The sequence below is a fragment of the Bombina bombina genome, chromosome 5, assembly GCF_027579735.1.
Source record: "Bombina bombina isolate aBomBom1 chromosome 5, aBomBom1.pri, whole genome shotgun sequence".
Classification (NCBI taxonomy): Eukaryota; Metazoa; Chordata; class Amphibia; order Anura; family Bombinatoridae; genus Bombina; species Bombina bombina.
Window position 1 is genome coordinate 426604738 of NC_069503.1, and position 15599 is coordinate 426620336.

The 15599-nt window shown below is 36.4% G+C and overlaps 1 protein-coding gene across 2 annotated transcripts in view; it reads left to right on the forward strand.

The window, feature by feature from the left end:
- Positions 1 to 15599, forward strand: part of ANO10 (anoctamin 10) — a 778263-nt gene that overhangs the window by 156722 nt on the left and 605942 nt on the right. For both annotated transcript variants that reach the window (XM_053714266.1, XM_053714265.1), the window contains exon 8: positions 6602 to 6676. In XM_053714266.1, the coding sequence (XP_053570241.1) occupies positions 6602 to 6676 (75 nt within the window). The remainder of the gene's footprint in view (positions 1 to 6601; positions 6677 to 15599) is intronic.

A 15599-nucleotide genomic window follows, 5' to 3' on the forward strand; every position in this document is an offset into this window, starting at 1 on the left:
AATGTTCTCTAGCTTGTCTATTAATTCTGGATTTATGTTTTATAAATTCTCCCCTAATTACCGCCTTATGTGTGACCCACCATGTACTTGGTGCAGTATCATCTATAGAATTGGTCTCAAAATAGGTTTCAATAGATTTCAGAATAGATTGTCTTATCTGTAAATCTTTCAGGAGATTATCGTCCAAGCGCCATTGATATGGGATTATTGGTTTTGAAGGCCAGTTTAATTTCAGGGAAATAAGAGAATGGTCTGACCAGGTGATGTTATGTATTTTGGCCTCTTGAGCTAAAATATAGCTGTTTTGATCTATCCAGAAATAGTCAATGCGTGAGTAAGATTTTTGTGGGGGTGAGTAAAATGTATAATCTCTAGTAGCTGGATGGAGCGTCCTCCATACATCCAGCAGAGATAGGGAGAGAAGACTTGTCTTGACTGCTTTGATAATATGTTTAGATATATTACTTTTCTTTTTAGAACAATCTTCTACAGGCTCCATTGGTACATTAAAATCCCCCCCTATAATTAAAGTACCCTTTTGAACATCCAAAATCCTATTACATACTCTTTTAAAGAATAATTTCTGTCCTCTGTTTGGTGCATATATATTCACCAGTGTAACTGGTCTATTATATAATAGACCTACCAAGCAGATATACCTTCCCTCTTCGTCCCTATCCATTTGAATAAGTTGAAATGGAGAATCTTTGTGGAACAAGATACAGACCCCATTTTTCTTTACTCTATTAGAGCTCTGAAAAATAGTTGGATAATAGTTGTTTGTGAACTTAGGTTCTTTATTTTTATTAAAATGAGACTCTTGAACAAAGATAATATCTCCCTTTTCTTTATGAAAACTATGTAGGGCCTTATTTCTTTTCTGTGCATTATTAAGGCCCTTAGCATTTTGTGATAATAGGCAAATCTTTTTTTTATCTATTTTCATACTTTATTAAGAAAAAATTTCTGAGTGATAAGTGGCCCAAAAAATAAAGGGTTGGGGCCAGGCGGCAGGGGCCAGGGAAGGGGAGAAGGAGAGCGGGAAGAGAAGAAAGAAAAAAAACAAAAAAAAACAAAAAAAAAAAAAAAACACAAATCCCCGCATCCACGCACAATACCCCCATGCATACCTTACAAATAACACAAATTCAGGGAAAATTAAACCGACAGATTGTTTCCCCCTAAATGGCAATTATATCTTAATTTACCAAAATTACAAATATTATTATACTCCCAAAAAAAGTTCCTTACTAGGTAGAGCCTTCGTGCTCCTTTCCTTTCCTATTGAGTTTACTAAATTCCTCTATACAAAACTAACTTCCTTAGTATGTAACTAGTTCATCAGCCCTAGTTTATTAATTTCTCCAACAAAAAAAAAAAAAAAAGAAAAAAAAAAAAAAAGAAAAAAAAAAAAAACCCTATTCTTTTTTCTTTATTCCCGTGTTCTTGTGAAAAAAGCAAAAATTCCCCACCCTACCCTTTTCCCCTAATTGAAAAGGTGGTGGGGGGTTATATTTAATTATTTCTCAAATCTCAATCTTTTCTCAAAACCTTAATGTGACCTTTAAGTGTAAAAAAAAACAAAAAAAAAAAAAAAACCCCTGCTTTTTTCTCCCTTCTTCTTCTTTTTTTTATTCCTCTTTCTTTGCACCGGTGTTCTTGTGAAAAACAAAACAAAAAATTCCCATATCTCCATCTTTCTTAAAAACTTAATGTGACCTTCAAGTGTTTAAGTGAGAAAAAAAAAAAAAAAGCTTAATGTGACCTTCAAGTGTTTAAGAGTAAAAAAAAAAAAAAAAAAAAAAAAACCCTACTTTTTTCTTTCCCATTCCTCTTTCTTTGCACCGGTGTTCTTGTGAAAAACAAAACAAAAAATTCCCATATCTCCATCTTTCTTAAAAACTTAATGTGACCTTCAAGTGTTTAAGTGAAAAAAAAAAAAAAAAAAAAAGCTTAATGTGACCTTCAAGTGTTTAAGAGTAAAAAAAAAATTCCCATATCTCCATTTTTTTTTTAAAAAACTCAATGTGACCTTCAAGTGTTTAAGTGTAAAAAAAAAAACCAACCTTTACCCCACACTATCTTACTTATATAACCATAGTGCATTTATACTAAAAGTGACTCTTAAATATTAACCATCTCTAAGAGAGAAAAATAATAATAAATAAAAAAAAAAAGCAGTTAGGAGTAATCTCTAGTCTTAACATACTAACTATATATATGATTTTTTAACACCTTAAACCAGTGCTAAGATCATAGTCTCTCATCTTGAGCCAACAGCCTTTAAGTATTAGAATTTGGTATTGTCTCTAAGCAAGTATTAGAAATTGACTCTACATCATTGTTAGTCCTTTCCTGTTGCTTTCTCCTAGTCGGGACTCTTATCCATTGATGTCCCCTTCCTTCCTGAACAGATCTAGGATTAGGCAAATAGCTCTCCTTCCTTTTCTCTTGGTTATTTGATGTTTCCAATGCTGGTATATTAATACCTAGAGTAGTACAGAAAGAATTGAGGTCCTGCAACGAATGTAAAGTTGCATGCTTTCCATCCACTGTGGCCCTTAGGCCAAAGGGGAATCCCCATCTATATGGGATTTTCAGATTACTAAGATGCAGAGTGAGGAATTTTAACTCTTTTCTTTTTTGTAAAGTCCTAGGACTAATATCGGAAAAGATTTGAATTTGCTGACCTTCAAACATAATATTTGGATGTAATCTGGCTGCCTGTGTAACAGCCTCTTTATCTTTGAAGTGTGCAAATTTGATTATCGTGTCTCTAGGTGGGTCTCCTTTCCTTAACCTAGGTTTTAAGGCTCTGTGGCACCGTTCCAATGTCTTATCTGTGTAAGCCTCATCCCTTGTCAGGGTATTAAAAAAACGTAGAAGGTATTTTTCAAGGTCAGCTGGTATTATATCCTCTGATATCCCCCTTATTCTTAAGTTTGACCTCCTCTGCCTATTCTCCATATCTTCTAACTGATTTTGTAAGGATATTATGTCCTCTCCCTGTTGGTGGATCTGTTGTGCCATGCTATCTGTGTGATTCACCCAAGCTTCTCTGTCCTCTTCCAATAGGGCCACTCTGTTCCCAATCTCCCCAATGTCCTTTTTAATGATAGAAAATTCATTTTTAATGCAAAGTTTCACCTGACTTATTTCTTCCAAAAGAGTTTGGATGTCTGCTTTCGATGGTAGACCCTGTAAGTCTACTTTAGTCAGCGGGGGTATATTGGGTTCAGGAGTGTTAATGAGTTTATTAGGTGACATATACTCTGAAGAGTGATTCAGTAGGGAGGTATCTGTGGCTTTAAAAAAGGAGTCTACTTTTGGAGCATGCGATGTATGGGATTTACCCCCTTTATCCTGTTTAGCTGTTTTCTTAGTAGTCATTGTAAACCCTTTTTTTTTTTTTTCACGCTCCTAGGGCTTGATGTGTAAAAACAGACTCTCTTTACCTTATTCTAAAGTACTTCCCAGTCTGTTGAGATAGCTCCGCTATGATTAGGTTGTTAGGCTAATACACTGGATTATATGTAGGGCCTATAGATCATGCATGTGCTTGCTCTTTGTATCTCAAGTTGTCGTGTTAACAACCCTTTAGTACCACATTGTTACAGCATTTCAAAAAAAGGGAAAAAACAGCCAAACGTTTACCTTTCCTTCCCCTTTCTGCTCCCGTTCTGTTTAGGGGACTGGGCCTCTGATCCTCTATTGCTCCAGTGATAGCCGTCCCTTACACAGTGCACCGGCTCACCTTTGATGGTCTTTGATATTCTGCCAAAAAGGTATGCGACCAGCTATTCCTAGGGCACCAGGGCCCCAAAAAAAAAGACTTTCAAATTGCTCTATAGCTGGCCATCTGTATGCTTAGCTGGGTATTGGGTACAGGCGCCGTACAACGCTAGTTCCAGTGTTCTGCCTCTGCTCCGGGCTGTGTCCCTGTACTCCACCCTTGGCAATTTCCTCTGCTGCAGTCCCAGCTTCGGATTCTGCTACCTTTACTCCTCTCCGGGCTATGCCGGTTGTGATCTTTAAGGCTCGGCAGGTAAACGCCCACACCTGTCCAGGTCCGACCCGGGAGCTCGTTCCCTCCGTGGCCCGCGGTCCGGAGCTTCAACCTCCACTTGTGCAATATATCTTCAGGGCGAGCTTTTTCATGCACCCGCTCCCTTTCCACACTCTCCCCAGGAGCTAAGATACCGCTCGAGGCTTCCTCTGCGGTATGTGTACGCAGCACACCTCCGCCTTCCCTTTCGGCGTCTCTCCCGGTAAGGCGAGCAAGGGGATCTCACACAGATAGCGTAGAAATTAGTGTACAGGTGTCCTTTTGGCTGTGCCTTCCACCTAGCTTTGATTCTCCTTCAGTCCGCTTACATTATTTAGCAGTTTTGGGATATTGAAAGCTTCTTTTTTGCCATTTAGGAGGACGGTTAAGCAGGAGCTCTAAAGGTGTGCGGCCATTCTCTACCTTAAGGTTACGTTTTATATAAAGAATTTGGTCTGGTGCTCCTCAATTGATCATTTGATCACTGTTTGAACTTTGTGCTCTTGCATTCAGGTCAGGGAAGAATGTTAATAAATAATAATAATTTTAGAAGAGAGGAGCCTACTTACCATGATTTTTTGCTGAAAAATGTTATACCTAAGTTAGACTTTTTAAAACATTTTTTGCAGTGAGGAAGAACTTAATAAATAAAGGGACTCAAAAGTCAAAATTAAACGTGTTGTTGACATCATAGAGTGCAATGGAGCATCAAAGAGCTTAGCCCACTCTTAGAGATAAGCAGTAACCACTAAAGTATATTGCTATATTCTCTTGAAACTATGTATCCCATTACTTTGCACATGTTTGTCAGAATGTCACTTATGGCAGGGATATAATAAATACTGTTTCTGTACCCAGTAGATTTCATGGTAAGACCTGCATCTACCTTGCGCTTGCATGCAAGCAATTAAAGATCAGACATTCTGTGGTCACCTGGTCTAGTTAGTCTGCTAATTTATAAACAAAACGATTTTGTTTTTAACAAACTATTAATAAAATTATTATACCTTTGTTTGGGATTTTAGTTATTTGTCCTACATTATTTGCAGTCTAAATGCTCAGGTTTTATTGTAATACAACTGATAAATGAACAGGTCCTTGCTAGGAAGATCAGTCTTTTTTCAGATGTTCTTGCATGCATTGTCGGGGGAGGGTTAGGCAATGCAGAATTTAAGGTGACATGAAGCCTAATATTGTTCTTTCGTGATATAGATTAAGCTTATAATAAAAAAAACTGATGCACATACTTTATCAAATTTACTTTTGTTTTCTCTGTATCCTTTGTTGAAGGCAGCCATCAAGTAGACTCAGGAATGTGCACGTCTGGAGCACTATATGGCAGCAGTTTTGCAAGACCACTAGATGGTAGCGCTGCCATGTAGTGTTCCCCACACGTGCATACTACTTACCTAGGTATACTTTTCAACAAAGAAGATCATGATTTGATAAAATAAGTAAATTGGAAACTTTTCATAAAACTGTATGCTCTATCTAAATCAGGAAAGAAACATTTTGGGTTTCCTGTCCTTCCTTTTAGACACTAAATAATAAACACATTTACTTGCTGTTTCATCTATTGAAATATAAAGGGATATGAAACCCCAAAAACAATATTTTGTGATTCAGATAGAGCATACCATTTTTAAAAAAAGTTTCCAATTTATTCTGTTATTAAAGGGACAGTCAAGTCCAAAAAAATTTCATGATTCAAATAGGGCATGTAATTTTAAACAACTTTCCAATTTACTTTTATCACCAATTTTGCTTTGTTTTCTTGGTATTCTTAGTTGAAAGCTAAACTTAGGAGGTTCATATGCAAATTTCTTAGACCTTGAAGGCCGCCTCTAATCTTAATGCATTTTGATAGTTTTTCACCACTAGAGGGCATTAGTTCATGTGTTTCATATAGATAACATTGAGCTCATGCACGTGAATTTACCATGGAGACAGCTCTGATTGGCTAAAATGCAAGTCGGTCAAAAGAACTGAAATAAGGGGCAGTCTGCTGAGGCTTAGATACAATGTAATTACAGAGGTAAAACATGTATTATTATAACAGTGTTGGTTATGCAAAACTGTAAAACAACAAAAATTCTGGTGTTGACTGTCCCTTTAAATTTGCTTGGTTCCCATAATATTCTGTATTGAAAAGATACCTAGGTAGGCACCCGGACCACTGCACGTCAGGAAATAGTGCTGTCATCTACTGCTCTTGCAAAATTGCTGCCATATAGTTCTCCAGAAATGGGCCGGCTCTTACGCATAATTCCCTGTTTTCAACAAGAGATACCAAGAGAACGAAGAAAAATTGATAATAGAAGTAAATTAGAAAGTTGTTTAAAATCGAAATGCTCTATCTGAACAATGAAAGAAAAATGTTGGCTTTCATATCTATTAACCTAAATATAAAAAAGTATAAAACATCTCTACTAGCTGGCATCTATTTATTTTTATTATTTTGTGAATAAACGTATACATTAATTTTATAGCTATTTTATGTGCTTATTGCTGAAATTATTAATAAAAACACAATATTCTTTTTTTTCTTTCTTTTAGTTCAACATAGTGAACTGTTTTGCGTCCCTCTTCTACATTGCATTTATCATGTGCGATCTGAAATTATTGCGCCAGGTAAGAACTGTGCTCAAATATTTGTGGTTTATTTGTGTTTACATTAGAGGCTTGTGAATATCTACTGATATGACTATCTCTCGGTATGTTAGCAATGACCAAGATATCTGTACAATCTTCCAATAAGTAAATATCTGTGCAATTGTGTAGAACATTCTTTTTCATCATTGTTTCAGTCAAGTGTCAAATAAGTTACTGATCTACCAACCTTACAGTTCATTCTTTACTTGCTATGAATAACGAGTCATTTAAACTGAAAATGTTCTCCATAAAATGTTTAAATATGCACAATTAAAAAAGAAAACTTTTTACAATATGACTTAATTAAAGGGACATAAAACCCATGATTCAGATAGACCATACAATTTTAAACAACTTTCCAATTTCTTTCATGTAATTGGCAAGAGTCCATGAGCTAGTGACGTATGGGATATACAATCCTACCAGGAGGGGCAAAGTTTCCCAAACCCCAAAATGCCTATAAATACACCCCTCACCACACCCACAATTCAGTTTTTACAAACTTTGCCTCCTATGGAGGTGGTGAAGTAAGTTTGTGCTAAGATTTCTATGTTGATATGCGCTTCTCAGCTTTTTTGAAGCCTGATTCCTCTCAGAGTACAGTGAATGTCAGAGGGATGTGAAGGGAGTATCACCTATTGAATGCAATGGTTTTCCTCATGGGGGATCTATTTCATAGGTTCTCTGTTATCTGTCGTAGAGATTCATCTCCTACCTCCCTTTTCAGATCGACGATATACTCTCATATTCCATTACCTCTACTGATAACCGTTTCAGTACTGGTTTGGCTATCTGCTATATGTGGATGGGTGTCTTTTGGTAAGTAGGTTTTCATTACTTTAGACACTCTCAGCTATGGTTTGGCACTTTATGTATTTATATAAAGTTCTAAATATATGTATTGTACTTATATTTGCCATGATTCAGGTTTTCAGTATATTTTCTTTTGCAGACTGTCAGTTTCTTACCTGGGGTATAGTCTCTTTTTCAAATTGACTGTCTTTTAAATTTGCGGGCAGAATTAGGCTCGCAAGGGCACGAAGTTATGTTTGTTGACACAAATTCGTCATTTCTGGCGTCTTAATCAACGCCGAGTCCTTCACAAGGTTGCGTCATCTGTGACGCGAGTGTGTCATTTCCGGACGTATTTTCATTATTTAAGACCCCATTCCTATATGCCTCTTGCCTTTTTTCTCTATCAGAGGGCTATGCTGTTTGCGTTTTTTCCCATTCCTGAAACTGCCATATAAGGAAATTGATAATTTTGCTTTATATGTTGTTTTTTTCTCTTACATTTGCAAGATGTCTCAATCTGATCCTGTCTCAGAAATCACTGTTGGAACCCTGCTGCCTGATAACAGTTCTACCAAAGCTAAGTGCATTTGTTGTAAACTTGTGGAGGTTTTATCTCCTGCTGTGGTTTGTAATCATTGTCATGATAAACTTTTACATGCAGAGCATGTATCGATCAATAGTAGTTCATTACCTGTTGCTGTTCCCTCAACATCTAATGCACAAGATATACCTGTAAATTTAAAAGAATTTATTTCTTATTCCATTCAGAAGGCTTTGTCTGTCATCCCGCCTTCTCATAAATGCAAAAGGTCTTTTAAAACTTATCATAAAGTTGATGAAATTTCAAATGACTGGCAACATGCTGAATTATCATTCTCTGATGGGGATCTTTCTGGTTCAGAAGATCCTGCCTCAGATATTGACACTGACAAATCTTCTTATTTATTTAAAATGGAGTATATTCGTTCTTTGTTAAAACAAGTGTTGATTACATTGGATATGGAGAAAACTAGTCCTCTCGATATTAAAACTAGTAAACGCTTAAATTCTGTTTATAAACCTCCTGTGGTTATTCCAGAGGTTTTTCCAGTTCCTGATGCTATTTCTGATATGATTTCTAAGGAATGGAATAGGCCTGGTACTTCTTTTATTCCTTCTTCAAGGTTTAAAAAATTGTATCCTTTGCCAGCAGTTACTTTAGAGTTTTACGAAAAGATCCCCAAAGTTGATGGGGCTATCTCTATTCTTGCTAAACGTACTACTATTCCTATAGAAGATAGTGCTTCTTTTAAAGATCCTTTAGATAGGAATCTTGAATCTTATCTAAGGAAAGCCTATTTATATTCAGGTCATCTTCTCAGGCCTGCAATTTCTTTGGCTGATGTTGCAGCTGCTTCAACTTTTTGGTTGGAAACTTTAGCGCAACAAGTATTGGATCATGATTTGTCTAGCATTGTTAACTTGATTCAACATGCTAATAATTTTATTTGTGATGCCATTTTTTATATCATCAAAATTGATGTTAAATCTATATCTTTAGCTATTTTAGTTAGACGAGCTTTGTGGCTTAAATCTTGGAATGCTGACATGACTTCTAAGTCCAGATTGCTATCTCTTTCTTTCCAAGGTAATAAGTTATTTGGTTCTCAGTTGGATTCAATAATGTCAACTGTCACTGGGTGGGGGGAAGGGAGTTTTTTTGCCTCAGGATAAAAGACCTAAGGGTAAATCTAAAGCTTCTAACCGTTTTCGTTCCTTTTGACAAAATAAGGAACAGAAACTTAATCCCTCCCCCAAGGAATCTGTTTCCAATTGGAAGCCTTCCTCAAATTGGAATAAATCCAAGCCATTTAAGAGATCAAAGCCAGCCCCCAAGTCTGCATGAAGGTGCGGCCCTCATTCCAGCTCAGCTGGTAGGGGGCAAATTAAGATTTTTCAAAGATGTTTGGACCAATTCGGTCCAAAATCAATGGATTCAGAGTATTGTCTCTCAGGGGTACAGATTAGGATTCAGAGTAAAACTGCCTGTGAGAAGATTTTTTCTCTCACACATCACTTCAAACCCAGTAAAGGCTCAGGCTTTCCTGAAGTGTGTTTTAGATCTGGAGTTATCAGGGGTAATCATTCCCGTTCCGTTTCAGGAACAGGGTCTGGGGTTTTATTCAAATCTATTCATTGTCCCAAAGAAAGAAAATTAATTCAGACCAGTTTTGGATCTAAAAATTTTGAATCAATATGTAAGAGTACCAACTTTCAAAATGGTGACTATAAGGACTATTCTGCCTTTTGTTCAGCAAGAGCATTATATGTCCATAATAGGCTTACAGGATGCATATCTTCATATTCCGATTCATCCAGTTCACTATCAAATCCTTTTCGAGACAAGCATTACCAATTTGTTGCTCTTCCTTTTGGCCTAGCGACGGCTCCAAGAATCTTTTCAAAGGTTCTCGGTGCCCTACTCTCTGTAATCAGAGAGCAGGGTATTGCAGTGTTTCCTTATTTGGACAATATCTTGGTACTTGCTCAGTCTTTACGTTCTGCAGAATCTCACACAAATCAACTAGTGTTGTTTCTTCAAAAACATGGTTGGAGGATCAATTTACCAAAAGTTATTTGATTCCTCAGACAAAGGTAACCTTTTTAAGTTTCCAGATAAATTCAGTGTCAATGACTTTGTCTCTAACGGACAAGAGACGTTTGAAATTGGTTGCAGCCTGTCGGAACCTTCAGTCTCAGTCATTCCCTTCAGTAGCTATGTGCATGGAAGTTTTAGGTCTCATGACTGCAGCATCGGACGCAATCCCCTTTGCTTGTTTTCATATGAGACCTCTTCAGCTTTGTATGCTGAATCAATGGTGCAGGGACTATACAAGGATATCACAATTAATATCCTTAATTCCCAGTGTTCGACTATCTCTGACTTGGTGGTTAGATAACCATCGTATTGTTCTAGGGGCCTCTTTCGTTTGTCCAACCTGGACTGTGATCACAACAGATGCGAGTCTTTCAGGTTGTGGAGCTGTCTGGGGATCTCTGACAGCACAAGGGGTTTGGAAATCTCAAGAGGCGAGATTACCAATAAATATTTTGGAACTTCGTGCGATTCTCAGGGCTCTTCAGTTTTGACCTCTATTGAAGAGAGAACCGTTCATTTGTTTTCAGACAGACAATATCACAACTGTGGCATATGTCAATCATCAGGGTGGGACTCACAGTCCTCAAGCTATGAAAGAAGTATCTTGGATACTTGTTTGAATGGAATCCAGCTCCTGTCTAATTTCTGCGGTTCATTTCCCAGGTATAAACAATTGGAAAGCAAATTATCTCAGTCGTCAGACTTTACATCCGGGAGATCTCGACCTAGATGCGTTTTCTCGAATTGTTCAGATGTGGGGTCTTCCAGAAATAGATCTGATGGCATCTCATCTAAACAAGAAACTTCCCAGGTACCAGTCCAGGTCCAGGGATCCTCAGGCGGAAGCAGTGGATGTGTTGACACTTCCTTGGTGTTATCAACCTGCTTATATTTTCCCGCCTCTAGTTCTTCTTCCAAGAGTGATCTCCAAAATCATCATGGAACAATAGTTTGTGTTGCTGGTGGCTCCAGCATGGCCTCACAGGTTTTGGTATGCGGATCTTGTTCATATGTCCAGTTGCCAACCTTAGCTATTTCCATTAAGAGCAAACCTTCTGTCTCAAGATCCGTTTTTCCATCAGGATCTCAAATCATTAAATTTGAAGGTATGTAAATTAAACGCCTAGTGCTTAGTCATAGAGGTTTCTCTGATTCAGTGATTAATACTATGTTACAGGCTCATAAATCTGTTTCTTGAAAGATTTATCATCGAGTTTGGAAGATTACATTTCATGGTGTTACTCTCATAAATTCTCTTGGCATTCTTTTAGAATTCCTAGAATTTTACAGTTTCTTCAGAATGGTTTGGATAAAAGTTTGTCTGAAAGTTCCTTGAAAGGACAAATCTCTGCTCTTACTGTTTTATTCCACAGAAAAATTGCTAAACTTCCTGATATTCACTGTTTTGTACACGCTTTGGTTCATATCAAGCCTGTCATTAAATCAATCTCTCCTCCTTGGAGTCTTAATTTGGTTTTGAAGGCTTTACAGGCTCCTTCATTTGAGCCTATGCATTCTTTGGATATTAAACTACTTTCTTGGAAAGTGTTGTTCCTTTTGGCCATCTCTTCTGCTAGAAGAGTTTCTGAATTATCTGCTCTCTCTTGTGAATCTCCTTTTATGATTTTTCATCAGGATAAGGCGGTTTTGCGGACTTCATTTAAATTCTTACCTAGGGTTGTGAATTCTACCAACATTAATAGAGAAATTGTTGTTCCTTCTTTGTGTCCTAATCGTAAGGATTCTTTGGAGAGATCTTTACATTCTTTGGATGTGGTGAGAGCTCTGAAATATTATGTTGAAGCTACTAAAGATTTCAGGAAGACATCTAGTCTATTTGTTATCTTTTCTGGTTCCAGGAAAGGTCAGAAGACTTCTGCCGTTTCTTTGGCATCCTGGTTAAAGCATTTGATTCATCAAGCTTATTTGGAGTCGGGTAAAGCCCCGCCTCAGAGGATTATAGATCATTCTACTAGATCAATTTCCACTTCTTGGGCTTTTAAGAATGAAGCTTCAGTTGATCAGATTTGCAAAGCAGCAACTTGGTCTTCTTTGCATACATTTACTAAATTCTACCATTTTGATGTATTTGCTTCTTCAGAAGCATTTTTTGGTAGAAAAGTTCTTCAGGCAGCTGTTTCAGTTTGATTCTTCTGCTTATGATTTAAGTTTTTCCTTTTATTTATGAGAATAAACTTATACTTGGGTTGTGGATTAATTTTTTTCAGCGAAATGGCTGTTTTTATTTTATCCCTCCCTCTCTAGTGACTCTTGCGTGGAGTTCCACTTCTTGGGTATTGCTATCTCATACGTCACTAGCTCATGGACTCTTGACAATTACATGAAAGAAAACATAATTTATGTAAGAACTTACCTGATAAATTAATTTCTTTCATATTGGCAAGAGTCCATGAGGCCCACCCTTTTTATGGTGGTTATAATTTTTTTGTATAAAGCACAATTATTTCCAAATTCCTTTGTTGATGCTTTTTACTCCTTTCTTTATCACCCCACTTCTTGGCTATTCGTTAAACTGAATTGTGGGTGTGGTGAGGGGTGTTTTTATAGGCATTTTGAGGTTTGGGAAACTTTGCCCCTCCTGGTAGGATTGTATATCCCATACGTCACTAGCTTTTCTTTTTACTCTTTGTTGGAAAGCAGGAAGGTAAGCTCAGGACTGTGCACGTGCCTGCAGCAGTTTTGCAACAATGGTATGCATTAGCAAGGGCACTAGATGGCAGCACTGGTTACTTTCATGTAGTGATTTAGGCATGTGCACACTACCTATCTAGATATCTCTTCAACAATGTATAACAAGAGAACAAAGCAAATTTGATATTAGAAGTAGATTGGAAACTTTTTCAAAATTGTATTCTCTATCTGAATAATGAAAGAAAAAATGTGGGTTTGTCCCTTTAACTATTTTACCTGTAATTTAACTCTGAAATTGTGGGGGCATTTTTCATTGTTTCCTGACATTCTGTAATGGACCCTATAGAGTTTAGAATGTGACCCACCAAACTGTTACACAAGGATTACTTTATCAGTGCAGGGACATATTTATATCTAACACTAATTGGTCACAGCAAAGGAGGTAAGAAACACACACACGAGACTGTGTGAACTTGCAACATGATGATTTAGTAATCTGAAAATGTTCCCCTCATCTGTCCAGAAATATAGACAACATTTACGTTCCGGCCTGTTGAACTTAGAAATGTTTTTATACCTTTTTGTCTCACAGTAGCCTTGTGAGTTAGTATAAAAATACTGCAAGGCTGGGAAGTAAAGCACTTCATTCAAACAAAATAACCAGGGAGGTAATGTATGTAGATTTTGAGATCCACCTCACAGTTGCTAAGGAAACAGATGTGTCTTGTCTAATTATAATGTTGCATAGATTTTACAATGCATATTAGATTATCAGTCTGGTTCTTGATACTAGGGACCCGATGAACACACTGTATATCACTTGTATCATTTTTGTAATGCCCAGTATGCTACTACTGTAATTGGTAACCCACTCTCCTCTTCTGTGTTACAGTTCCTTTCTTCTCATAACTATTTACATTTTCATTACCACACCCTGCTTTTTTTTAAAGTTTTAACATAGAATATGATTATTTATGCTTTGTTTCCTGAAAGGGACAGTATACTATAAAAAAATTCTCCCCTTTTTTATTGTTCTCCAATTATCCATTTTACCTACTGGAGTGTATTAAATTGCTTACATATTATTCCTTTACACTTATTATGGCATTTTAAAAAAAATGGCTGATTTTTGCCTGTGGCATCCCTACCTATACTGATAGTTTCTATACTTAAGGGGACAGTTTACTCCAGAATTGTTGTTGTTTAAAAAGATAGATAACCCCTTTATAACCCATTCCCCAGTTTTGCATAACCAACACAGTTATATAAATATACTTTTTACCTCTGTGATTACTTTGTATCTGAGCCTCCTTATTTCAGTTATTTGATAACTCCATGGGAATGAGCACAATGTTATCTAAATGACACACATGAACTAGTACTGTCAAAATGCACTGAGATAAGAGGCAGCCTTTAAGGGCTTTGAAAATAGCATATGAGCCTACCTAGGTCTAGCTTTCAACAAAGAATACCAAGAGAACAAAGCAAATTTGATGATAAAAGTAAATTGAAAAGTTGTTAAAAATTGAATGCCCTATCTGAATCATGAAAGTTTAATTTTGACTAGACTGTTCCTTTAACTATCGGAGAATAGAAGAAGAAATTACACTCCTAGTGGGAGGTAGGAGTGATAAGTAATGCAATGCTAATGATCAATTGTTCTCTCTAAGTATTAGGCTTTGGCATACAGACAAAGATAATATAAGGAAGCATGTGTGTGTATTGGAAGTGATGAAATAAGGAGATCTGATTTCCCTGCAAGTTCATCTTATTTGAATGGGATGTGGTGTGATAGAACAAAATCAGCTATTTCATATACTAAATAAACCTATAGGATCAGTTTCTCATACATTTATATATAAATAAAATAGTGTAACATATAAATCACAAATATAAAAATGTACCAACACATTCTCATACATGTTATACTTTTGCTGCTGGTATAACAAATCATTGAAAACGCATTAAAGGGATAGAGTTTTACAGTGCACTTGAACCTACTCCCCAAACCCTGCCTCTTTTATTTTCTTAAATTTCTTTTCAGGTTTAAAAAAAATAAATAAAAAAAATTGCCTAGTAAAGCTGTACTTTCCTTTATACTTCACAGTATGAGCTTTTAATATGTTGTATTATCTGACATTCCTGATGGCTAATGACTTTACAACATATTGTTGTAAACAAGTCTGTACAGCAAAGACACTGCATAAACTGTTAGGAAAAAGTCTCACAGATAAGTCACATTTTCATCAACAGACTGCTGAGAAATACTAGACATAGCAATCATTTTTAGGTAAAAACGGATTTCTGTTAGATTACAGAATTATTATTGCCATTACTGTCTGTGAGCAGCGGATGTGCTGGCATAGAAAGACAAAATAGAAAGCAATTCATTTGACCTGCCATTAAAATTGATGGAAATATTGCTTAGTTTCATTTTGTGGTTTTTGAGCTTTAATGAATTAAATGCACAGTAGATGGCACTCCTCTCACAGGCTTGACTGCATCCAGACATTTGCACACACCCAAACTCTTGTTCGTGCTATGGTTTTTTAATTGAAAGATTGCAATGCACTTGCTTCTTTATGCAGTATGGTGAATATAGAGTTATCAACGCCTTAGTTCACAATGCATGTATATAAGGAATCCTTTAGTTACTGTAACCATCAGAAAAAAGTAGTTTTTTGTACCTGTTAAAATAAATATATATTTAGGATTAATATATCAAAACCTGTTAGCTGAACCCTCAAAAATAAATAATTAAAATAATTATATATATATATATATATATATATATATATATATATATGTATGTGTGCA